The sequence below is a fragment of the Rhineura floridana genome, chromosome 6 (assembly GCF_030035675.1).
Source record: "Rhineura floridana isolate rRhiFlo1 chromosome 6, rRhiFlo1.hap2, whole genome shotgun sequence".
NCBI classification, from domain to species: Eukaryota; Metazoa; Chordata; class Lepidosauria; order Squamata; family Rhineuridae; genus Rhineura; species Rhineura floridana.
Genome location: NC_084485.1, coordinates 91959932 through 91985984, shown reverse-complemented (window position 1 = coordinate 91985984; position 26053 = coordinate 91959932). Strand labels below are relative to the sequence as shown.

Below are 26053 nucleotides of genomic sequence, written 5' to 3'. Positions count from 1 at the left end.
TCTTGTAGTGACAGAACACAAGACCCCAGCCCCACACCTTTTTTTCCTCTTTCATGTGAAAGAGCAGGGATTCACCTCCCTCAGAGATGGCAAAAAATCTCTTCTGCCTGCAATTGCTGAGCAATAAACAAAGCAAGAACGTCCCATGATGGGCAATTCTGTATTAATAGATTTTAAAAAGGATACTGAAATGCCTAATGATCATTCCGTTAATTCTACTTCTTTCTTGACTGTGTCATAAACATAATTCTTTCAATTATGTGACTGCCACAATGAACAGCACTGCTCTTTTCTGTCACTGGATGGAAGTACTGAACGGCCATTAGAAGCCTCCCAATGCATCTTCCAGGAACAAGGATCATTAAGTATGAAGGGTTGACATTTTCAATGTATCTGCAACTGGCTCTTTTTAAAGGATGTTTACCACAAATGACATTTTTAACAGAATAGATCAATAGATCCCAAATGCCATCTGCTCATCAACCCTCAAGGTCATCTTAAAATCATATAACATGGCCATGTAAAACTATTTCCCTCTCATTCTGCCTCATTGATTCTCCATCTTTTAATGTATTTCATACAAAAGTATAATTTGTATGGCTTCATATGAGCCTTCTAATCTCATTTTTCCTCTCTTATTGTTAACTCTGTTCTGAAAAAGAAAAAAAAACATTGCAGATAGAAGTTTCTAAGCTAGGTTCTATAGAAAGAGCATATTCATTCATCATCATTTTATTTGTATGCCGCCTTTCCACAAAAAAATTGTGTTCAAGGTGGCTTACAACAAGGTGAACAGAAATACATCTCAAAAACAATTGCAAAAACAATTTCCTAATAACAAAAAATAATAAAACAGTAACATAACAACAAATATAACAGCAAGCAAAAACAACTTTTCAATATTATGAACATAATAAAACAATCTTTAAAAACAAATGAAGAAGTAATATTGAATTACGTTGTATCAAATGCATTTGACACAGGAATTAAGGCACCTACAGGGATAGCCACAATAATAAGGGGGCAAAGCATTTTATAGGACACATTAAGAAAACCACTTTTCCTCTTAACACACTCCATCTTTTTTTTTAATCATCCTTTTATACATAACCAAGGTGGCCAGAGGGCTATTAGTTTATATTTTTCCCCATCCCAATGCTTCAGTGCATGTATATTATGGGGATGTAAAGAAAGACCAATCTTTTCTTTTTTGGTAGGGGTGTCTTTTTTCCACTGTGGATTATTCCAGAATAAATGCTGCTCCTAAACATGAAATAGAATCTGCACACCACAAATCAGCAGAAACAACAAATACAAGAATGTAGCTGTTCATAAAGCATCAGAGCTGGTGCCAGACTTCAGGGACCCTCAACATGGTTTCACTGATGCCCCTCTCCATTCACACACCCCAATGCACCTGTGCAGTAATTTGTTTTTCTGCTGATGATATTACCACAAAATAGGCAGCAACAAGAATCTCCACAGTCCCCTCCCCCAGGACTTGGCCGTGAGGGTGGTGAGTGGCTATCCAGCTGAGTTTGGCTGGTGAAAGGCCCTTCTGTCCTGCCTGAACACCCCAAAGTCTATTAATGAAAAGCACAGCTGCTCGTTCATGATTTCAGTTCAGAGAGCTTCATGAATCAGCTTACAGGTTGAATTGAATTGAACTGAAACTTTATTTTTACCCCGCCCTTTTTCCAAACTGGAACTCAGGGCGGCTTACAAATAGAACTACATGTAGTTAAAAACATAGAAAAACATACAATTAAAATACAATTAAACTATGCACAACCTTAAAACTGTAAAAGGCACTTAAAAATCTAAAAACAATTTAAAATAATACAAATAATAATATAAAACAATAAAACAAGCCTTGTAAAGCCCAGTCCTAAACACCTTCTATCCCAAAAGCCTGTCGGAATAAAAAAGTCTTTACTTGCTGACGGAAAGATGGCAAGGAGGGGGCCATTCGTGCCTCCCTAGGAAGGGAGTTCCAGAACCTAGGAGCAGCCACCGAGAAGGCCCTATCTTGCATCCTCACCAATTGCACTTGCGAGGGTGTTGGGACTGAGAGAAGGGCCTCTCCTGAAGATCTCAGGGCCCAGGCAGGCTCGTATAGGGAGATACGGTCTGACAAATAGCCTGGACCTGGGCCGTATAGGGCTTTAAAGGTCAAAACCAACACTTTGAATTGTGACTGGAAACAAACTGGCAGCCAGTAGAGCTGTTGTTACAAGGGAGTTGTATGGTCCCTGTAACCAGCCCCTGTTAACACTCTGGCTGCAGCTCTTTGTACCAGTTTAAGTTTCCGAACAGTCTTCAAAGGCAGCCCCACATAGAGCGCGTTACAGTAGTCTAAATGGGATGTACCTATGGCATGCATCACCATAGTCAAATCAGGCATTTCCAGGAACAGGCACAGCTGGCGTACTAGTCTTAACTGGGCAAAGGCACTCCTGGCCACGGCCGAGACCTGGGCCTCCAAGTTCAGAGCTGAGTCCAGGAGCACACCCAAACTGCAAACCTGTGCCTTCAGGGGGAGTGTAACCCCATCCAGCACAGGCTGAATCCCTATTCCCTGATCTGCCCTTTGACTGACGAGGAGCACCTCTGTCTTGTCTGGATTTAGTTTCAATTTGTTCGCCCTCATCCAGTTCATCACTGATGCCAGGCACTGGTTCAGGACCAGGACAGCTTCCTTGGCTTTAGGTGGAAAGGAGAAATAGAGTTGGGTGTCATCCGCATACTGATGGCACTGAACCCGAAACCCCTGGACCTCTCCCAGCGGTTTCATATAGATGTTAAATAACATGGGGGACAAAACTGAACCCTGAGGGACCCCATAGGTCAATGGCCAAGGAGTCAAACAGGAGTCCCCCAGCACCACCTTCTGAGTTCGTCCCTCCAGAAAGGAATGGAGCCATCGTAATACGGTGCCCCCAAGTCCCATCCCAGCAAGGCGGTCCAGAAGGATACCATGGTCGATGGTATTGAAAGCCGCTGAGCGGTCCACTAGAACTAACAGGGACACACTCCCCCTGTCCAGCTCTCTGCGAAGGTCATCCACCAAGGCAACTAAAGCTGTCTCTGTCCCGTAACCAGGCCTGAAACCAGACTGAAATGGATCCAGATAATCCGTTTCATCCAAGAATCTCTGGAGCTGGGCGGCCACCACACGCTCTATTACCTTGCCCAAAAATGGAATATTGGAGACTGGCCAATAATTTCCCATTATGGAGGGATCCAGGGAGGGCTTTTTCAACAAAGGCCGTACAACTGCCTCTTTTAGGCATGATGGAATTCTGCCTTGTTGTAAAGAGGCATTAACCACTCCCCTCACCCACTCGGCCAGTCCCCCTCTGGCACTTTTGATGAGCCAGGAAGGGCAAGGATCCAGCAGACATGTGGTGGCTCTCGCCTATCCAAGGATCTTGTCCACATCCTCGGGCTGTACAAATTGAAAGGAATCCATTATTATTGGACAAGCAGGAGCCAAAGTTACATTCCCTGATTACACAAGATTCAGCATAATTACTAGGCTAGACTAGAGACGACTGCACTGCACTAAGACATTGTTGCAGGAATTAGACCTGCCCCCTTACCCAGCTTAAGTAAGGTTGGGTGGGGACCCTACTTGCCTGAACTGAGTGTCACTGTTGGGAGCTCGCATGCACTCGAGAGCTCCGCCTCAGGGGAGCTGTTGGGGCACATTGTTCTTGCCGGTGCTGGCACCTCTGTGAGCGAGGCAAGGGTGGCCACTCTGCCTCAGCAGGACCCTCCTTGTCAGAGGAAGGGGCGATGCACTGGGGAGGCAGCAGAGCGGGTGTGGCTAAAGGAGGCGCATGAAGCGGGGTGGCAACTGCCTGACTGGGCTGAGCCTCCTCATGGGTAACCAGAGCTTCAGGGGTGGAACTGTCATTGTCCAAAGCAAAGAGTTCTCAGAGTTCCACGCGCCCTACAGCTCAACATGGGAAACATCAATCCATTTAAACTCCACGGCTGCTGCCATCTTGCCACTCCACCCCCATTCTGCAGGACCTATGACACCTTCTGACCTCCTGAGGCTCTCAGCCAGTGTCCAGCCTGGATGTCTACTGGCATTGGGCCTGTAAAATATTAGCTCACCCACCTATTCTTTCATCCCAACCCCATTCCCATGTGATCTATGTTTTCAGATAATGGTTTAAGTAGTAGGTTTGCCAAGTTACTAGTATTTGTGGGGGGGTGGGAGAGATTATTATTCACTCCAAGTGAGTGGGCATCACCCCTCTGTCTTTTTTTTCCAGTGTGTGTATATAGGTGTAGAAGGAACTTCAAACTCTGTTAGTGGTTGTAATTATGAAACTCAGGAATGATAATTATTTTTAATTATTCTGAAGTAGAAGCTATTATTTTTTAAATGTTTGCATCTTACTTGTGAGTGCCAAAGGATGGTTAAGAATACCTAATCTGTACTAACATATTTTGAGACTGTGCACCCCCTCTTGGGATAACTTTGGGCCAAATCAATTGCATGAAAACCAAAAACGTGTTTTTTAAAAAGAAAAATAAAGAAAAATGGCAATATTAGTTATGGGAGCTCCCAAGAAGGGCTGGGACTGCCACTGGCAGAGAGGATCATTTCCTGCCTCACCGCAATTCTAACAAACACTGCACGCTCAGTTGCTGTTAGCCCCACGAAGGAAGTTCCTGTCCATTGGTGGCAATGGGAACTTCACTCTCCAGGCAAATAACAGCTGGGGGGGAGGGAGCAGAGGGAGAGGAAGGCTTAAAACCCCTCTCCTCACCTGCCCATGTCCCATCCAAGAGGTTATTCACATTTTAGACACATGCACATTCATTGCTTTCATGCAATTGACCTCAAGTCAAGTCAAAAATCCAGGGTAAAAGAGTGTGAGAATATTTTGCATGTCCTGTTGTTGCCATTACTCTTCACTTTGTTTCCTGTCCTGTGGTTTTGCTACTAAGGAACCACACCAAAGCACCTAACAAATAACAACAAAAAATGAAACTGTAAAAAACAAAGTACCATAAATGACATCCTGCAGTAAAACTGTATGAAACATGCAAAGCAGCAGGGGGGTGGGGAGGCAAGTTGCTGTAGGAACAGGTCACTCTTTTATTTTGGATCATATCTTAGACCTCTTGAGCTGTGTTTCCCTAATCCTGTGGGGAGGATGCCCAAGTCCGTAATTGGCCTGGTTCCGTTTTGTGGACTGAGAGCTTCAGTCCCCAGGATCATGCCTGCCCCTCTTTTAATTGATTTCAGAAGCCTTATGGCCTAGACATGGGAAAGTTTTTTCTTTTAGCTCTCCAGATCTCATAGGTTTTTGTGTTAATATGCCAGAACCAGTGTGACTAAATGGAGTCAAATGAGAACATTTCAAATGAGAGACAGCCACTGAGGGTGACTTACAACATCAAGAGAAAAGTGTACAATGAAGAAGAATTCCAAGAGGATCATGACCAAAAGCTTTATTCCACATCCAACAAAGATTTTGATAGCCCTCAAACTGGACGAAGAATCCAATGCCGGTACGTGCCAATCGGGACTTATATTCCTTTGAAGATAAATCGATGCCTTACATTTTAAATGAGCAGCAAGAACATTGAGTCCCATAGATCCCAATATCTTGTATTATATTAGAAATGTTAGCTCTGTTTACAAGCTGTGCTTGCACAGTTTGCATCACCAAACATATACCAAACACATACATAGCTAGATTAAAATTGCAGATGATGATACCAATCCATGAGCTGGGAGTGGGGAGGAGAATGGAAAGGATGAATGAAAAGTAGCAAGCAAGCTTCTCGGAACTCTTCTTCAAGCACAACATCCAGGGGAGAAATAAATAAGTGGTGGGAGAGAAAATGACATTACAATGGAATATAGAGTGCAGAAATGATCCTGACGGTTGATTCAATAGCACCTGAAGATCCATTCCTGTTCCTGCTTGCAGAGCTAAACTAGCCCCTGGGTGATCCAAGGAGCTGAAAGCAATGAAATGGCAAGGACTAGATCAGCAGTGGCAAGTGATGAATCCCAGGGCCAGCATCAGGGGTCAGCATGGTCAGGTACCTGCTGATGGCCTCGAGGCTGAGAAGGGCCCATCACCACCCCTACTGCCCCTGCTGCAGCTTCTGCTACAGCATTGGAGCCACACACCCACTGCTGCTGCATGCTGCCACCACCCATCACTCACCTCCCGTCCTTCTCCCAGATGTATTGCCAGCTGAGAGCAGCGGCACTTTAGAATGGGACCCAAGACAGCCCTTGGCTCCAATCCACAGTTCCCAGCTGCCATGATAGTTTGCGCAAAATGCAGTGCATGACTATTATATCAATGCTATAGTTAGAGCAGGTCCAGTAGCTGTACGTTTGTCACCTGCTTATCCTGTTAAAACTTTGGATACTTTTTAATTTGTGCAGGTTAAAGTTGTGGAAAGGTGAGGCCAAGCACTTATGTGCACCATCTTGTTCTTACCACATGCCTAAAATCTGTATCATCCTCTTCTAATAAAATAGATCTTTTTTCTGTTTTATGCAACAGTACGAATGAAAGAGCTTCCAAATTTCAGCTGAGAAGTATTTAATCTTAAAGGAATTAATGTATTTAATTGTAGAAAGTTATCTAATTCATGAGCTGCAAACTTTTTTCTTAGCCCGAAAGATGTCTAGCTATACAGTTCATTTTGTTCCAGATTCTCATGGGCACGTTTCAGGAAGTTTATACTCAAGATGTTTCCCATTCTACACTGGCTTTGTTCATATCGTGTCACAGAATGGATTCTAGGAGACATACATGCTGGCATAAATGTAGGGATGGTGCAGATTTTTCAAGGTAAATTAGCTTCTTATTTGTTTGTTTCCCATTTAGGCCAAATGTGAATATTTAAAAGGTCCTTTCTTTGAGAATACAAGCTTCAAAAGCTGATTTTGTTAGAGTAGGGATGATGAATCTGTGGCCCTCCAGTTATTGCTGGACTTTGGCTCCCATCAGCCCCAACCAGCATGGTCAAGGTGATGAGAGTTGTAGTCCAACAACATCTGGAAGGCCACAGGTTCTCCATCCCTGTCCTAGAGTCCCCCTTACTCCAGAGGAGAATTAGTCCCCTGTGTAGTAGACAGAGGCACATTGGAAGACTATGGATCAGCCCTTTCTCATAATGTATACAAGAAAAAGCAGACTAGGAGTAGGGGTGTATGTTCCTCTTTAAAAAGAAGCATCTACCCCTCTTTCTTCAGTCAATGAAACACGAGTGAGTTCAAGTATGCTTTGGGGATATTCAGTTAGGGTGGAAATTCTGTGAATGTGGCCAGATCATATATCTTTTGATACTAGAAATGAGACTATTTTGCAGAATGAGAGAATTTTGACTGCACTAAATAAACATGCTGAAATGTTTGCCCCAGTTGTGTAAAAGGAACATCTGGACAAAATTTGTGATGCATTAGAACACATTCTGGTATTAGGGATCTTCCTGGTGCATTTACAGCAGGAAGAATGTATATATTTATAGTGAATGTATATTACTATAGCTCCCATATTTTCATCTCAGGGTCACCAACCTTTCTGTCAAGCTCACTATAAAGATCAACTTTAATTAGCCCCAGCTCCCATAGATGATACCTCTCTTATCAAACCAGGCCATTAATGGGCATCAAACAATAAAGAAAGTTAGCCCCGTTTTGGATTTTAGCCCTGTATCATTTGGGAATTTCTTTCCTTTTTTTTTGTTTGCATCATTGAGGCCCTGGCTCAGGCTTGCTGAAGACCTGTTTGTTAACATTTTAATAAGACCAGAGTTAGTTTTCTAATAAAATACAATGTTAACATTTTTCAGTAGGCACAGACTTAAATTTTCTCATAAAATATTATCTTTGATTGTATTATGTATCACATTTATATGCCATCTCTTCCCCAAACAACTCAGTATGATTTTTCCATTTTATCCTCCCAGCAGGCTGAGAGATACTGATTAGTCCAAGGCCATCCAGTAGATGTTATGACTGAGCAGAGATCTAAACCCAAGTCTCCCTTGTCTAAACCCAGAACTTTCCTCCAATTAGCTTAGGCCTCAGGGCAACAGACAGACAGACAGACATTCTTTATTACGGTCAACGACCCATCAAAAGAGATAAAATTTACAGACAATACAGCGATTTAACTAAAATAAGGACTAAAACTACTAAAATAGTATTAAATCTACAGAGAGGAGTTAGAGGCAAATAACGATTGTTTACACTGAGCTGCAGAAATACTTAGCAACTGAAATCAAATGGGTACTGTCCTTACCAGATAGCAACCGTATCATCAGCTGCTCTGGAGATCTATTAGGAAACTTTAGGATGAGAGGTGTAATATATCGGACCCTTTCCTCATCATATAACGGGCAGTCAAATAGAACATGGGAAAGGGATTCTACATGTCCTTCCTTACACAGACATAAACGTTGCGCCAGAGGTATACCCTTAAATCTGCCCTCCAGCAGCGCCGACTCTAGGCAGTTGAATCGCGCCTTAGAGAAGGCTAATCGATATTTAGGGTTCGTTAGAGCATTTAGATAGGGAGCGTGCTTTATAAAATTGGAGCACAGATTGTGCTGGAGGGGAGAGCACGATTTAGCTGCAGCTTGCATTGTAGATTGTCTGTCAATGTCCTGTAGCCGGGACCTAATAATCTGACCAGCCTTGCTGGGGTCTTGGGAGAAGAGGAATTCTATAGATAGGCCAAGGTAAGGCAACTTATCATTTCATCCAGGTGGAAAGGTACCCGTCGTCCCTTAGGAGCGACAAGTAACCTGACGGGCATACAAGAATAATTTTGGTCCAAAAGGTAAAGGCAAGGGACCACACTTGGCATTCAACTGAGTTTGATCCCACCTCTATTCTTAAAGCAGCATTTGGTACACAGTTTGGGACACCAAAGACTCGGCGTAGGAAAATGGACAACACTGACTCAACAGAGGGATTAAAAGCATGTATCCAAAGATGTTTTTGTTTCAAACAATACCTGTAATATCCTCTGATTTACCTTTTAAACAATGGCAAAAAGATATCTCTAAATTTGTATGGCAAGGAAAAAAACCAAGAGTTAAATTTAAACTACTACAAGATGCCAAAGAAAGAGGAGGACTGGGATTACCAAATCTGAGACTTTATTTTGCTGCCTGCTGTCTAGTCTGGATAAAGGAATGGATCTTATTGAGGAATAAAAGACTATTGGATTTGGAGGGCCATAATTTGAAGTGGGGATGGCATGGATATCTATGGTATGACAAAGTAAAAGTAAATGTAGACTTTAACAATCATTTTATAAGACGTCCTCTGTTGAAAATATGGAATAGATATAAACCAAGGTTTTATTCGAAAATACCATTATGTGTCTCAAGTCAAGAAGCGTTTTACAGAAGAGAAATGGCTGGAAAAGAGAAATGGTTAACTTATCAAGAACTATTAGAAAATGTACATGGAGAATATATAATGAAAGAGAGAGAACAACTGACAAAGGAAGGATATAGTTTTCAATGGTTTGCCTATTTACAATTGTTAGAAAGATATAAAATGGACAAGAAAATGTATGGGTTTGAAATAAGTAAATCTGATTTTGAAATAGGATTGTGTACAAATGATGAAAATATAATTGCGAAAATGTATAAACTCTTACTGAAAATGGATATGGAGGAAGAACAAGTAAAAGAGTGTATGGTAAAGTGGGCAAAAAATTTTGGTTATAACATACAAATGGATCAATGGGAAAATATGTGGAAAAAAGGCTTGAGATTTACACTATGCTATAATCTTAAAGAAAATTTCTATAAAATGATGTACCGTTGGTACATGACTCCAGAAAAGTTGTCAAAAATATATAGTAATGTTTCTAATGTTTGTTGGAAATGTAAACAACAAGAAGGATCATTTTATCATATGTGGTGGCTGTGTAAAAAGGCAAAATCATTTTGGGCACAGATAGGTAGGAAGATGCAAAAAATTCTAAAGATAAATATTCAGTCAAAACCAGAATTTTTTTTATTGGGTTTTATGGATAAACAAATAGAAAAGAAATATGGAAGAATAATATTATATATGATTACGGCAGCAAGATTATTATATGCACAAAAGTGGAAAATGGAATCAACACCAACAACGGAAGAATGGCTGTTGAAATTAATGGACTTAGTAGAAATGGATAAATTGACATGTCTACTTAGAGAAAAATCGACAGATACATTTCTTAAGGAATGGAAGCCTCTCTTAGACTTTTTGTTGAAAGATCAAAATAAAATGATGATATTGGGATTTGACGATTAACTAAGACAGCCTATGGAGAAAAGTGATCCTGTATGTATACATTAAGGGACAGGTTTGATGTATATTATATACTTATAGCTGATCTGCGACAAATCGGAAGTCAACTATTTTATTTTGTTGTTGTTGTTGTATTGTTATGTTTTTTGACTTTGTTTTGTTTGTCTTTTGAAAAATTTGAATAAAAATTATTAAAAAAAAAAAAAAACAAAGTTGGACACCATACAGTAGTTGGGATAATATTTTGGCTCTGAACACTAGGATAGCTGCCAGAATATGTTGGCCCCCATTATTGTAGTAATACCTTATAATGCTCTTCATTGATGACTTCATTGCAACTGCCGCACGTATGTGTGGAATCCAGGAAAGGGAGGAGTGGAATATAATGCCTAAATACTTATAAGATCTAACTTGCTCAATAATGTGACCATTAATTTTCCAATTTGAAATTAAGGGAGATTTTACAAATGCTAAAATTTTGGTTTTTGAAAAATTAATCGTTAAGGAGTTCTCTGAGCAGTAGTTCATAAAGATCTTAGTTAGTTAGTTAAGGCCGACTTTTGAGAAGGAGAGCAGAGCCGCATCGTCAGCATAAAGTAGGATTGGGCAGCTGCTTCCTCTAATTTTAGGCGGATGAAGGTCAGGCGAAAGGCATTTAGGGGCCAGATCGTTCAAAAAGAGATTAAAAAGGAGAGGGGCCAGAACACAACCTTGTCTGACCCCTCTTGACGTAATGATTGAATTGGAAAGATCTCCTTTTTGACCGCAGCGAACACGAAGGGAGGTGTTCAAATGCAGATTATATATCAAAAACAGCAGTCTGTTGTCAATGGATGTTTTAGCCAATTTGGCCCACAGAATATCCCTTGGTATAGAGTCAAATGCCGACTTCAGGTCGATAAAAGCAGTGTATAGACCACTCCCTACCTGATTCCGATATTTTTTGGCTAGATGGTTTAATAGGAGGCAGTGGTCCATAGCCTCAGGGCAACTAATGCTGGGTTATTCCAGACCTGCAAACCATCGAGTAAAGGTTGTTTGCCCTGCCCACCTCAATCCACTTTCCTGAGCTTCCCTCCACCAACATGTCTTCCCTCTGCCTATCCCAAAACTCTTTTAAAAGAAATTATTCATTCATTCATTTATTCTTCATTTATATACTGCTTAATACCAGAATAGGCTTCTAAGCAGTTTACAAGTATAAAAACCAATTACATAAGCATTACAATAGTCTTCCACTCCATATTGCCCAAGAATATGGGAGCAAGAGAATTCTCTCCCTTACCTCTCATCCTAAATGACAAATCGAGTCATCAAATGTTGTGCTACCTATAATATTGTTCATGTGTGGCTGACTGAGATAGTAAAACACACAGAGAGGGAGGCAAATCCCTAGAGAGATTCAGAAGGGAGAGGAAGCGAGCTTTGAGAATCGAAAGAAGATATTACTTTAATTGCCTAGTTAGGGGTGGAGGAATTTGTATTGGGACCACAGCATACAGGGAGGGGAGATTTCTTCCTTCCCCAGCCACAGTTCAAGTCAAGGTCACCCCTGCACTGAAATTAGCCTTAAAGAAAGTTCCCACTGGCACCATTGTAAAGCATTTTGTAAAGTACTTTGTGCACAGAAAAGTGTTATTGGAATAATTTATTGATTATAATAAGGCCTGACTTGCTTCCACTTGCATATTTTCCCCTACAATGCTTAATGACCTTTTTTGTTTTGGCACTATCTGTCCAACATGTTTGTTTGTTTGTTTGTTTGTTTTTGTAAAACACATTTTTCCAGGACTGTCAGGAATAGTGCTAACCGGATTACCGCTACCAGTTATCAATAGTTTTTATTCTGCATTTTGCTGTTCTTTAGCATATGTCATTTTTGGAACTTCACGTCATATGTCCATTGGTAAGTACTGTTCTGCTCTGCTCATTTAGTCTTCTGTGGAATGCGTGGGGTGATTTTCCAAGAGAAACCATAGGCAGACCTGTTTTAAACTTTGTATTTATCCAGGGGTTAGATCCGGTTGTGTCCCCCATGCAGATAGAAGGTTATTTGATCTACCAGGGGCTTCACTCAAACATGAAGGGAGGAGATTTTTGCCAATGGTTCCTGCTCCCTGCAGCCCCACCCCACACACGTGCACACGTTCCCACATCTACCCCAGGTAATTAGGAGACTCTTTGGAACAGCTTGGGAGGTGGTGTGGGGGGACTGCAGTAGGAAGGAGAATTGGGAAAAACGGCCTCCCTCCCCATTCTGCTGATGGAAGCTTCTGCTGAATCAGAGAGCCTCCTGTCAGAATGAGGAACATCACTGGATATTACCCTAAGTCCTCTAACATATCAACTTCCATTTAATTTTAATTTATTTCTAATAAATATTTCACTAAAAAGTCACAGTGCTAATTAAATATTAATTGTCCTGTTTGCACCGAGGCATTGCTTTTATTATTATAATCTCTTGCGCTGAAATGATTGCATAGATATTCAGGGCAATTTAATAATGTCATGTCAGACTTGATCTTTCTCATCTTTAAGACTGATTGATTATAATTTTGTCTATATATGTCATTACCATATGAAAAGATATGCAAATTTGTGTCTTGGGGGGGATATGAGACCTCTTTCTTGGCAATGCATAACTGGCCACCCTAGTGAAGCGTGGGCTGATGGATGCTCCAGAGAGAGGCCTAGGAGAGCGTCTGCTTAAAATGAACTGCCTGGCATGGCAGAGGAAAATGGGATTATGCTTGAAGTCTATGAAGAAGAGCCCCTTTTCCCACCTTCTCTCTGCCCATGAAAGACCAACACCAGGTCCACGTTTTGCAAGGCACTTGAGCAAGTTTCCCCTATTTGGGCATCCTTCCTGAGAGGGTCCATCTCTTCTTTCCTACTGGTGCCAATGTTTGTTTGCTTGCCTTCTCCCTTTGGATCCAACTCCACCAAAAGGAAGGAGGGCAGTCAGTGGAAGACATTGCTTCTTTTCCTTGCTTCTGTGCATGTTTACTTGCTTAGAGGAGAAAGACAGGACATAAGGAAAATGAGCGGCAGGGCCAGGGCCAGGCGATGGCAGTGCCCTCCTGTTAAGATATAGGCTTCCACAAGCGTCCAACAATGCCAAGCCCTGACACCAGTCTGTAGAGCAGGGGTGGGGAACCCCCAGCCCATCAGCTGAATACAGTCCTCTAGGCTCTCTGACCAACCTTCAGGTCTCTTTCCCAGGCCACAGCACTCAATGGTCCTGTTCTGTGTACTCATTTTGTATCTGGCCACAATGTGTTCTTGAACTGTAATGTTGCCTCTTCCTTGCCTATACATATGAATGTATTGTCTGGGGGTATAGAAACCTCTGGCTGTTGCATGGTTGCAATTAAGCCATCTGTACAAAGTTAAGAATGGCAGCCATTGCTTTGCCCACTTTGGGCTCTGTCCTTGCCCACTGCAGGTTAGATGACCCTCAGAAGGTTGTCCACAAAGCAATGCAGCCCTTGGACTGAAAAGGATTCCTTGTGCCTGCTGTAGACGAAGCAAGATTATCACTCTGGTCTCTTGGCGGTCCAGGGCAGTTATATGCTGTAGATGTAGACTGGCTGTCCATATACCCTCTGTGAAACATACGGATAGATGCTTTATGCCTTGAGCTCCTTGGTGGAAAGCTGGGATATAAATTAAATAATCAAAGTGATCATTGTAATTGCTTTGCTTTTAGTTGTTTGTTTCTTCTTTGGTAACAGGTTCTTTCAGCATTTTGAATGCAATGGTGACAAACTTTCAGAACACTCTTAACATCAGTTTGAGATTGCCAACTAATGGTAGTTTGGCCAACTTCTCTGATGCAGCTCTTATGGTCAATTATATGGAAGTATTAACCTACACTGCATCTACAACATTTTTGGTTGGAATTATTCAGGTAGGAAATACACTTGGCTTTAATTTCTTATTATTAATTTCCAATAATGCAGGGTGGAAAATGTTCCATGGAAAATTTTCCAAAAATTATATTTTTCTGTAGAAAGCTTTTTGTTCCTTAAAACCTGTACATCAAATTAATGAGTAACATGTTGAATGGACTCAATACCAGTAAACTGGGTGGTTTCAAAATTGTAAGTAACTTTTTCCATATAACTATAACTCTCTTCCAATGTTCCATCCATACATTTTATATCAGATGAGAGAAGACTGTGCATCCATATGTTTGCACATGCTATCAGGAACTCTGGCTACAACTGAGGTTCCTGATCATACATTTGTATGTATATAGAGCACATTCCCACACACCACGTAGTGTGAAGAGACCAGCAGGTATGATCCTTCTCCATGTTTTGATAGAACATATAGAAGACATGAGAAGAGGAATTATGCTCAGACAATATACTAAAACTAGCTGATCATTAAATATATATTGTGCAGATACCATTAGTATGTTAACATTTTTCAGTGCCTTCATCTTTGTTCTTAAAATGTAGGGATCTCCAACATGGTGCCCATGGAAGCACATGAGCCCAGAGAGGCCTTTCCTGGCACCCACAGGATCTTTCCCCCATCCCTCCCACTGCTGAAATTAGCTTGGAAGAAGCATCCTATTATAACCAATGAAACAGGCTGCAGTGTGTGCTTGGTTGTGGGGTGTGTGCGTATGTGTGATGCTGACAACTATCTGGTTTGCATAAAGGTTGATGACCCCTGCCCTAGCCCTTTTAAAACATAAACAATTTTTCTTCTTTGTGCACTGTACTTTAGAGTTGGGGATTAAGAGCAGAATGGGGGGAAATCGAGTTTTGGAATTAAGAGGGGGGAAAGTGGATCTGGAGATTAAGATCGTGAGCAGAGGGTTGGTATCTCAGTTTAGGAGGAGGGAGATGAAAAGTGCAGGGTTGGCAACTGTAGACTTATTACAGACATCTGAGAGGATGGACTAATTTGAAGACTCACTACAGCAGTCTCTCCCTGCCCTCCTTGCAGCATGGACTGCCAAAAGGAAGCCCATCTTCTAACTGTAAGCACGTAATGTGGCAAATCTCTGTAACTAAGGCTGGGATTGTAGGAAGTTGGGATGTATGACAGGGACTTAAAGCTCTAATTAAACTCTTCTGTGCCTTCCTTTTAGCTGCTTTTAGGTTGTATCGGCGTGGGATTTGTGACAACCTATCTGTCAGAAAGTCTCATGAATGCTTACCTCACCGCAGCAGCACTGCATGTTATTATATCCCAGTTCTCCTTCATCTTTGGGATTGTAATTGACTTCCATTCAGGCCCCTTGGCATTTTTTTACGTGAGTAAACCCAGCCTTTGCTCAAAACGAATCCTGTTTTTTGGCAGGAGACAGGACGTTGAGTTTAAGAAGTTGCTAATGGAAGGTTACAAGAAGTCACTAGCTGAAAGTGTCTTCAATGTGCTTTATTGAAAATGGATGCAGTAGTAACTCCTTTCAGATGTTTCCCTCATGCCTTGGATCTAGGGACAGTGAAGAAATTTGATTCAGTTCACATTTAAAGGCAAATCTACCTAATTCACACTTACTAAAACACTATGTGAACTGAAAGACAGCTATATGCACTTATTTGAATTTCAAGATGCAGTTCTCTAGCCAAGTAAAAATGCATATGCTAAGGAAGTGTGCATAAAAATGCATATATTACTGAAAATAACATATAAAATGTATTAAGGAAAATTGCTTTGCAAAAATGTGTACATTAGGAGAAATTCACACTAAAATGCTGATGAATATTCATGAGGACTTTAAAAAAAATCATATTCTGAATTGGAAATGTGAACTTAAGGTTAGAAAAATAAGTAACTGAGAGAAATTGAAATTGATAGATCCACCCATCCCAAGTAGAATCATTGCCTGCAGGGGCAGGCAGGCAACACTAACTAGTCTTACCTCGGCAATACATATTCTGAGTAGCTCCATTCCACCCATCCACATCATAGATGGCTCTAGCATCCACACATATAGTATAAACATCTGCAGGGGTAGAACCTTTGCATGTACGGCTAGATGTGCAAACATTTCCACAGATTCTGGGATCCTGATAATCCATGAGCCCAGATTGACGAAACCTTTGCACATGCAGCTGTACATGTGAAGGCTCCCTCCCCGCAGATGTTCATGCTATGTGTGTGGACACCATGGGAGGAACTACTCATCATGTGCAACATTGGGGGGTGGGATTTGTTGGTGCAAGTCTGCTCCCCACACACACAAACACATGATGGTTCAAACCAAAGCATGAGGGAAGCATCTGAAGAGGATAATACGTGGATTGTTGCCTTGCCCATCTACCCTGTTAGTAGATGAATGGTTCTGCCAAGCTAATTTGAAGAAAGGAAGGCAGCTAGGTAAATGGATTCTGCTGTTGCTTCTAGGCTGCAACCAGGCTGAAGTCAGATCAGGAGGCCTGGGGTTCATGTACCCTTTCTAAGTCTAAGGCTGTGGGAGATTCAATGACCTTTCTCAAGCTTTTAAAAAGGGTGGGGGGAGAAAAAAAGAGAGAGACTTCAGACAACTTTGTAAAGGGATCCTCAGGACTGCAGACTTTAATGGACTCATGATCTGATCTGGAATAAGATCCACCTGGATTGCCTCAGGTGAGTCTGCTTTTGAATCTTCAGTTCTGTGGATTCTTTCCTCATCCTTAGTTGTGAGACTTGTGGATGATGCATACAGATTTCTTCTGTTTTAATATTTAGTATAATTATATTAAATTGTGAAGAAAGCATGCTTGCCTGCAGTTGCTCTCTGTGTGTGTGAGAGAGAGAAAGAGAGGGAGAGAGTTACTTCCCACACTACTGAATTCATTTCTGAAGTAGAAACTCTAGCAACTCTAACACTTATGCTAAAGCGAATTAACCCTTGTTAACATTACTCTTCTGAATATTTTTGTTGGTCTTTTCAGAACTTCATATATTACTGCATGAGCCTCCCAAAAGCTAATTCCACCAGTATATTGCTCTTCTTGCTTTCTATACTAATGCTGAGGGTCAGCAAATGCATTAAGATAACTTACAAACACTATCCTGTAGAGTTTCCTATGGAGCTTCTTTTGGTAGGTATCTTACCTTCTTTAAATAAAATGTATATTATGCCTCACAGACCAGTCATTTTCTCATTAGATGAAAAATAACTTGAGGTCGTGCTTTAAGCATAGAACTGGTTGAAAGAACAATCTCTTTCTAACTTTGGATCATCTTTAAGCATTGATATAGGGAGGTGAGGTTGATTAATTCCACTCAGCATCTGTAAAGAGTTGGGAGCTCCTATTGGTACATTATGGGAGCACTCAGAATGTGGCAGATCTCAGTTGGCAATCACAACAGGACACCAACAGGAGATAAACCCAACATGCACCAACCATAACTCCAGTGACAGTTTGCATGGTGTGAGGCTGTGCCACATATTACCTGGTTGTGTGGACTTTGAGCTCATGAGGGGGAACTCTGGTGAAGGGGGAACTCTGGTGAAGGGGCAGCATGGTGAAAGGACACTTTGCGCTCAAAGAGGGTCAAAGCACACAAACACAGAGCACTCTGTGAAAAAAACCACCACAGAACTTTATGCAAAGTTCACTTCCACAGCTCATGTTTGCTAACATTTCTCGGGCTTCAAACCACCACAGGAACTCCACAGCAGCACAGCAGATGGCTGTCCCCAGCAGCAAACACTGCCATGGTACAGCACAGGGGGTGGTGCACTCAGAGCAATATATTTTTTGCCATACAGGAATGGATATGGAAGTGTTCCGTGCAAAAGTTATTTAAATGTTTGTATACAAACTGATTATTGATCTATCAAATAAGGAAATAAAGGATGGCATCCAACTAATGCATCACATTAGCTCAGGGGTTTCTGATTATGCCTTTCCCCTTCTCCTCCCACTGCATGCTCCTTCCCAAATCTGCTTTGGAGGGTTGGGGGAACCCCTAGAACTGATTTAGCGGGTGCATGGGGAGAGGGGACAGAGAAGATCCTGTTGTGCATGCAGAAATCAGTGTGCTGATGGGACTGTGACTTAGTTCTGCTTTGGATACAGCCTGAAATGTATAAATGCTTAAACCATGCCATAGAGTTGGGAGAATCCAAAGCTGGACCTTAATACATGATCTCAGTGCAGCCTAAATTGTCATGGTTGTCTATAGCAGAGTCAAAAATAGTATTGACATTAAAGCTAACATTAGAATGTGGATATTCTAATTTATATGTATAGATACTGTCCTGGCTTCCAATCAGAAAAGCAGACTCATGACTCGGTGTCTGGGTTTTACAAAATGCTTTATTCCAGAAGTAAGTACAGGACTGTAGCATTAGGCATTCTAGGCATGATTCAGGATACCGAACACTAACAGAGTAGACAGATCTTCAAAACAGGCTAGGCATCTCTCCTGATACAAACTAGGCAAATGGAACCATCAGCAGACTCCATATCTCAAGATACAAGCTAGCAGGTAGAGGCTACAGCAGACGGTTGTTGCAATGACTTAATCTTGTCCATCCATCCTAAATATAAGAGAGGTGGGTGGGTACTTTATTTGTCCAAGCATTAGCTAGTACTTTCTTGCTTGTGCTGCAATGTGATGGTTTTCCCTAGAAGCAGAGAGCATTTTCTGAAGCTGGCTCTTTTCTAATCATATTTGGGAGGGATTATTGGGGGGGTGTAGCTCCTAGTATAGTTGTTTTAATTAATTAACTAATGATGCTGTTTTGGGAGTTTGTATTTTGTATTTGATTCTTAACTCATAATGTTTATGTTTAAGAGAATACTTTTATTTTTCTGATAATTATGCTGTTTTGAATGTGTTTTTTATATTTGGCTTGAATTTGTAATGTTTTCTTTTAATATTTTGTGATGTTTTGTTCAATGTTTTAATCTAGGTTGTAAACCGCTTTGAGATTTGTTTTCCAAATAATATAAAGCGGTATAGAAATGACATAAATAAATAAATAAATAAATAAATAAATAAAATAAATAATCACTGCCAGAGCTTGGAAAAGTTACTTTTTTGAACTACAACTCCCATCAGCCCAATCCAGTGGCCATGCTGGCTGGGGCTGATGGGAGTTGTAGTTTAAAAAAGTAACTTTTCCAAGCTCTGCGTGACCTTGGCAAAAGCATAAACTCAGGCTCTGACAGACTGCTTTCACTTTCTTCTCTCTGGAAGACTCCAGGTTGTTCGTTAAGTGTTGTCTGTTCAACAGCTAGGTCTGGGTTGGGGTCAATGAGAGAGCCTCATCAATTGTCAGTGACAAGGTGGTGATGGGCTTCATTAACCTCACTAAACTCAGAGTTGCCAGAGGCTTCTGGAAGTGTCTCCTTCAGAATTTCCCTAGCCCCTTCCCCAAAGCTGCAACCCACTCTTCATTCTCCCAATTTTGTAAAAGGTTCTCCTTGGGGCCCATGACAGATGCAGATTTAGAAAGAGAGTGAGGAAGGCTGTGGCCTGTGTGTCTGCTGTTCAGGTGCTGTTGATGGGCACCTTCAAGGCCCCTGCTCTCCTTTCTTATGGTTCTATATCTTTAAACTTGGATGAGACACCACTTCAAATAGAGGACTGACTTCTGTAAAGGTAGGACACATGGCCATTTTAGTGGAGAGGATGGAATTATTCCTGGAATATTTATTTTTAGCATGATATATAACTTGTAGGGATTAATTTCTAATTATTTTGTTAGTCTTTTGTTACCTCTTCCATGGTAGGTAGGAAATAGATTTCAGTTCAAATATATTATAATCTGTTGGATAATCCCCTGGTTTTTTTTTTTTACAGATAATTGTATTTGCCATACTATCTACCCAGACACGTCTGTATGCTGAATCCAGTATGGGAGTTTTTTCAATGGCCCCCCAGAGGTTGGTAACCCACACCTTTATAGATATCACTTTATTAAATACTACTATCTAAAATTTCACTTGAGATTTGGGACTGTCCCCCAGCCTTGCGATTCCTTTCTAGAGGATGCCTGCCAAAACACAGACCTGAGGTCCTATTCTTGGAAACCTCCCAGTGCTTGTTAGCCAGTTTTTTCAGTTATTCCATGCTGACTTACAACCATTTGCTCTGATGGCCATGTGCATGTCACCAGCACTCACCAAAATCAGCACAATTTAGTGCATTAGAATTTTTACAGGGCATTTCCTTGTCAACAGCTCCCTGGAGTAAAGATGCTCACTCATGGAATTCAATAAAAGTGGTCCCTGATCAGTGAAAATGGTTTTATGTCCTTATAGCCAGTGACATGTATGCACTATCAGTCATCATGAAAACTATATATATTGTGGTGCTTCATACATACATTCTGAACAGAAGGAAACAATACTATTTTATCTACCTATTTATTTATATACCACCTTTGTCCAAGGAGCCCCAAAGTGGTGTACATGGTTCTCCTCTCCATTTTATCCTCACAACAACTCTATGACAGAGTTGAGAAGCAATGACTGGCCCAAGGTCATCCAATAAGCTTCATGGCTGAGTGAGAATTTGAACCCTGGTCTCCTAGGTCATAGTCCAACACCCTACCAATTACACCTCACTGGTTATTATGGCATACCACTGGGGTAGGAGCATTTAAAGAATTTGTACCCTACCTTTCAGCAAAAGCTTCCAAGTTAGCCAACAATAAAATTATTTAAATCCAACATATGAGGCCTATAAGATTATTCTCCTGGCATAGCAAATTACCACTATCTGCTTGATAGATAAGGCATTTAAACAGAAAGAAGTAACCTTGTAAATAAGCAGGGCAACAAAGCATTATCTTCAGCAGAGTTCTCAAGAATGTTCTTTGTACAATAAATGAAGGCACTCCAAACCTCTCTCTTGTTCCAGATTTCTGCATCCCACATTACCTGACTTTTCAAAATTGAAAAAGATTATATTGCATGCGTCATCCCTGGCAATAGTGAGCTATTTCCTTCTTATATTTGTGGCAAAGAAGTATGCAAATATTCACAACTATCACATCAGACACACTCAGGTATGAGTTCAATGTCATATGCCAGAAACTGAGAAGATTATGGCACTCTGATAGATTCAAGCAATTAGGATTCAATCTAATTTCCAGTAGTTTTGTGGAATGACTGTAGAAAAGATATAGATTTCTAGTCATTGCTAGTCTCTAAGTAAGCTGGGGTGTGCATTGGGACATATTACATGTTTATTACAGAATTTATTCACCACCTTACCAAGGAAGTTGGAGGTACTTGAGAAATTCAGGATATACAATTACAGGAATCTATGTTTCAGCAGAAAGAACAGAAATATATATAGAAATCTAAAAAGCAATAGATAGCCATGTTGGTCCATAAGAAAAATCTCCAGTTGGGAAAACCCTTTGTTAAGACCAACAAGTGGTAGAGTTAGGTAATTCTGTTCCAGTTACACTGGCTACCAGTACACTTGCAAGCCCAATTCAGAGTGCTAGTTTTGACCTATAAAGCTCTTTATGGCTCAAGACCCCAATATCTTCTGGAATGCCTCTCCCAATATGAACCTATCTGGATCTTTAGATCTTCTTCTGAGGCCCTTCTCCAGGTTCCCCCCAAGAAAGGCTCGGAGGGTGGTGACAATGGCAAGGGCCTTTTCAGTTGTGGCTCTCCATCTGTGCAATGTGCTCCCCACTAAGGTCCATCTGGAGTCTTCACTGACACCTTTTTGGTGCCAAGACTTATCTTTTTTCCTAGCCATTTGATAGACTGAGATGATGTTGTTTTGTTTTAGTGTGCAGCCCACGCTTTCTGTGGCTGTATGGAGATGGTTGTTATTGTTTTATTATTTGTTTTTATTGTATGTTTTTTTTTTGATGGCCCTCCGTGGCGCAGAGTGGTAAGCGGCGGTAACGCAGCCGAAGCTCTGCTCACGGCCGGAGTTCGATTCCAACGGAAGGAGGAAGTCGAATCTCCGGTAAAAGGGGTCGAGGTCCACTCAGCCTTCCATCCATCCGTGGTCGGTAAAATGAGTCCCCGGCATATGCTGGGGGGTAAAGAAAGGCCGGGGAAGGAACTGGCAATCCCACCCCATATATTGTCATGGCCCCGTCAGAGGACTCCTCAGATGAGGATGACTCGGGAGTAACAGCAGCAGACCCAGGAGCAGCAGACTCAGAAGGAGACACAGAGGAGCCTCCTGAGAATCCAGCTCCTTCTCCCCCTCAGCTGCAGAGCACCCCAGATACAGCAGAGGCCCTGCAGCCAGACACAGACAGTGCACAGGATACTCCCCCCTCACCTGCAGAACGTAGACAGCAGAAGGTCAGGCAGAAGAGGGGCAGGCCTGTCTCCTTAAGGCCCAAACGCTGAGGGCTCACACCTGCTGTCAACCCTGCTCTTTATAAGGCACACCTTGGCTGCAGCTTGTTGCTGACTGCAACGTCAGGTGTGGCTTGTGTGTTCCTAGTTTCCTTGCAACCTCTTTTGGACTGACCCCTTGGCACTTGATCCCGGACCTCTACTGACCTCGCTTCTGGACTCCTGACTCGGCAAGTATGCTTCGGACAAGCCTGGCCCTTATCAGCTCCCCTCCTCCTAGACCTGGCAGATTTATGGCCAGACTGCCGGCTAAGGACTTTGCTTCCCTGCCAACCACCCAGGAATTCCAGCCCCCACTGGCACTGCTGGCACAGTGTAGAGCTGATATATATACGGTCTGCCTAGTAAACGTTGCAAGACGTCACCCTAAGAGTTGGAAATGACTCGCACTATAAGTGCGGGGACACCTTTACCTTTATATTTATTTTTGTTTTTACTTTTGTAAGTTATTTGGAGATCGTCAGGTAACAAGCCAATAATAAATCTAAATAACAGTAACAATAATTTCAGAGTCTGGATTGAGTGGTCTTGTGGGGACCTGTACTTTAGACTGCAATTCTAACCCTACTTACCCTAGAGTAAGCTCCATAAAATTCAGTGGCTTACTTTAGAGCTGAAGTAGTTAAGATTGCACAATTAGACGATAATGTGTATTACTTCACTCCTTTCACAATGTGGTAAGCCAGTCTTGCTGTATTTGGGGGCCCTGCTGCTTCTTGCTGTATCTGACCCCGGAAATCTGCCTCAAAGTCCTTCCCTGATGATACTTCTGGGACCAACAAATCTAGTGCTTGGTCATGGGAAACTGACATCCTGTGGCAATAGATGATTCCTTTTATCCACTTCAGGAGCCAGACTGGGCTTCCAGAGATTTATACAACTTCCTTCCTCAGAGGCCATTTTTTGACTTTCACTAATTCAGGTATGGGAAACCTTTGGCCCTCCAGACATTGCTGGGGGTTCAGCAAGCATAGCCAATGGCCAGAGATGGTGGGAGTTGTAGTTCAGGAACATTAGCAAGCTAAAGTTTCCTCACATCTGCCCTAATTAGATTAGCATAGTCTAGTACAGGGAAAGTTTTTTTCTTTTAAAACACACTCACAAAGAGGATTCTAAGTGAGATAAGAGCTCTAAGTGAGATAAGAGCTCTAAGTGAGATAAGAGCTCTAAGTGAGATAAGAGCTCTAAGTGAGATAAGAGCTCTAAGTGAGATAAGAGCTCTAAGTGAGATAAGTCGGATGGCCAGATGTAAAAGAGGATGGGGTTCCTGCACCTTTAATAGTTGGATAGAAGAGGGAATTTCAGCAGGTGTAGCTTACATAAGATTACACTTGCTACAATCCTTCTTTTACACAACTACTGTGTAGGAGCCCTGTCCTCTTTTACATGTGGCCACCACAGTGGTAAATGAGAAAATAGATATCTGTTCCTTTAACAACCCCTCAAGGCCATTCCTGTCAAGGCTCTGGTAGCATAGGAAGTGCAGTTCTTCCAATCAGAGCAGCATCCTTCAGATTTTTCAGGCAGTGGGAAAAGTGCAAGCAACACCACATTCCACTTCATTAGACAGCCCAGTTCAAATGCCTCAACCAACTTAGCCTTCAGTTTCTCTAAAGTCCATGAGGGTTCACATCCACCTTCACGTCTAGCTTTTGGGTAATTGACTCCTCTTCACAGAACATGGTCTTTGTTTCAAGAGGTCCTAGTCACTACATACTGATGAAGAGAACTGTGTCTCGCCTCAAAGCTGAGGAAGCGGAGGAAGTGTTTGAGGTGAATTTTGGTGCACAGTCAGTCATTGTGGTGTGCATCATTGCAAGTGGATTGGTTCCTTTGAAGTCTGCTCTCATTAATTTCCCTTGAAGGATTTAATCTCTGCATTCTCCTTTAAGACTTGTGAGTGTATCATTCTTTAGGAGTATTTCTTTTTACATCATAATCTGATTGTGTTTAATTTTGATATATCTCATACAGGAATTAATGGCAATTGGGCTATGCAATGTCACCAGTTCATTTTTTAAAAGTTTTGTTGTCAGTTGTGCTATTTCTACAACTGTTATTCAGGAGAAGACAGGTGGAAAAACTCAGGTGAGTTGGTTGGTTTTTGAAATCCACTGTTTCTTTCAAACCTTTAGTTATAGGGCAGGCAATCCAAACAGTGTTTATTCAGAAAAGTTCTACTGATTTCAGTAGATCTTACTCCCTAGTAAGTCTGTAGGATTCAAGAATTAGGTTTATTTATGAGGGCTTATTTTTCCTCAATGTAATATGGACCTAAAATAGTGAACATGTATTCATTTAACATAATCATGTTTATAATGCAGTATGAACACATTCTATTTAAATAAATAAACATATTTTGAAAAACTGGGCTTCACAGTAATTTGAAATTTTCTTTTAATTACTTGCATTAGGAGCAGTTGCCTTTGTTACTTATATGAATGATTTGGCTGTCTGTGAGAGCACACCCACAGGAACAGATGTAAACTGTGGACTAGTTATTTGGGAGTAGCAGCTATTGTGCTTTCTATAGTGACACTTCATGCAAGTTTTTATTATTTATGAAAACATTTTATATCCTGGCTTTTGTTCCTAAAGGGGGGTTCCCTTTACTTTAAACAAAAAGAAGACAGGGAAAATTAAAATACATTAAATTCTTAGTGGATTAGTAACATCTTAGGTGCTCATTTAAAAGATAGCAAAGAAGAGGCTAACCTAGGTTCCCTTGGGAGGAGCTCCACATTCAGGTTATCACCACCAAAAAGGCCTTATCTCTTGTTCCTGCCAACCATGTCTCTTGGTAGAGAAATGCAGAGCAGGGCCTTGAAAAATAACCACAACTGACAGGCAGGTTCATGTAGAAAGAGGCAGTCTTTCAAATATCATAGTCCCAGGTAGTATAGGGCTTTATATGTAATGATCAGTGACTTGAATTGGGCCAAGAAACAAATTGTTTAATTATAATTATATAATTATATGATAGATGAAATTGCCACATAATAATTTTGTCTTATGGAACTACTGTTGTAGATCCAGAACTATATCCTATTACATTCTTATCAAATTAATAAAATAATGCACTGTCCACACAAACTGAAATTTCAACGTTAATCTCTATTGAACTCACCATTTTAAATGCATTCTCAGTCATTTTCAGTAACAAGGACTGCAAAATGGATGTTGTAGCTGATAACATTAGGATTTTTTAAACTAATGAACTCAACAGTGGAGTATCAATACCAGAACACATTTCTAATACTATATTTTTTTAATTAGCTTGCAGCTCTTATTGGAGTTTCCTTAATGCTGGTACTTGTGCTAAAATTGGGAAGCTACTTCCAGTTCCTTCCTAATGTAAGTTTATGTGAAATGGCATCAATTTACTGAGTTTCCATTATTTGACACATTTATATTATATCTGCTTGGAATATAGTTTTAT

The 26053-nt window shown here is 41.2% G+C and overlaps 1 protein-coding gene across 8 annotated transcripts in view; it reads left to right on the top strand.

The window, feature by feature from the left end:
- Positions 1 to 15257: 15257 nt before the first annotated feature.
- The window catches only part of SLC26A8 (solute carrier family 26 member 8), a 28748-nt gene continuing 17952 nt past the window's right edge, over positions 15258 to 26053 (top strand). For 5 of the 8 annotated variants that reach the window (XM_061630462.1, XM_061630461.1, XM_061630459.1 and 2 more), the window contains exons 1-7: positions 15258 to 15305; positions 15417 to 15581; positions 17209 to 17358; positions 20075 to 20157; positions 21137 to 21284; positions 24589 to 24702; positions 25891 to 25968. In XM_061630462.1, the coding sequence (XP_061486446.1) occupies positions 15273 to 15305; positions 15417 to 15581; positions 17209 to 17358; positions 20075 to 20157; positions 21137 to 21284; positions 24589 to 24702; positions 25891 to 25968 (771 nt within the window). In that variant the 5' untranslated portion in view covers positions 15258 to 15272. Of the gene's footprint in view, positions 15306 to 15416; positions 15582 to 16805; positions 16901 to 17208; positions 17359 to 20074; positions 20158 to 21136; positions 21285 to 24588; positions 24703 to 25890; positions 25969 to 26053 lie in introns of those variants that run through there. The other 3 variants (XM_061630460.1, XM_061630464.1, XM_061630465.1) reach the window with 3 other exon arrangements.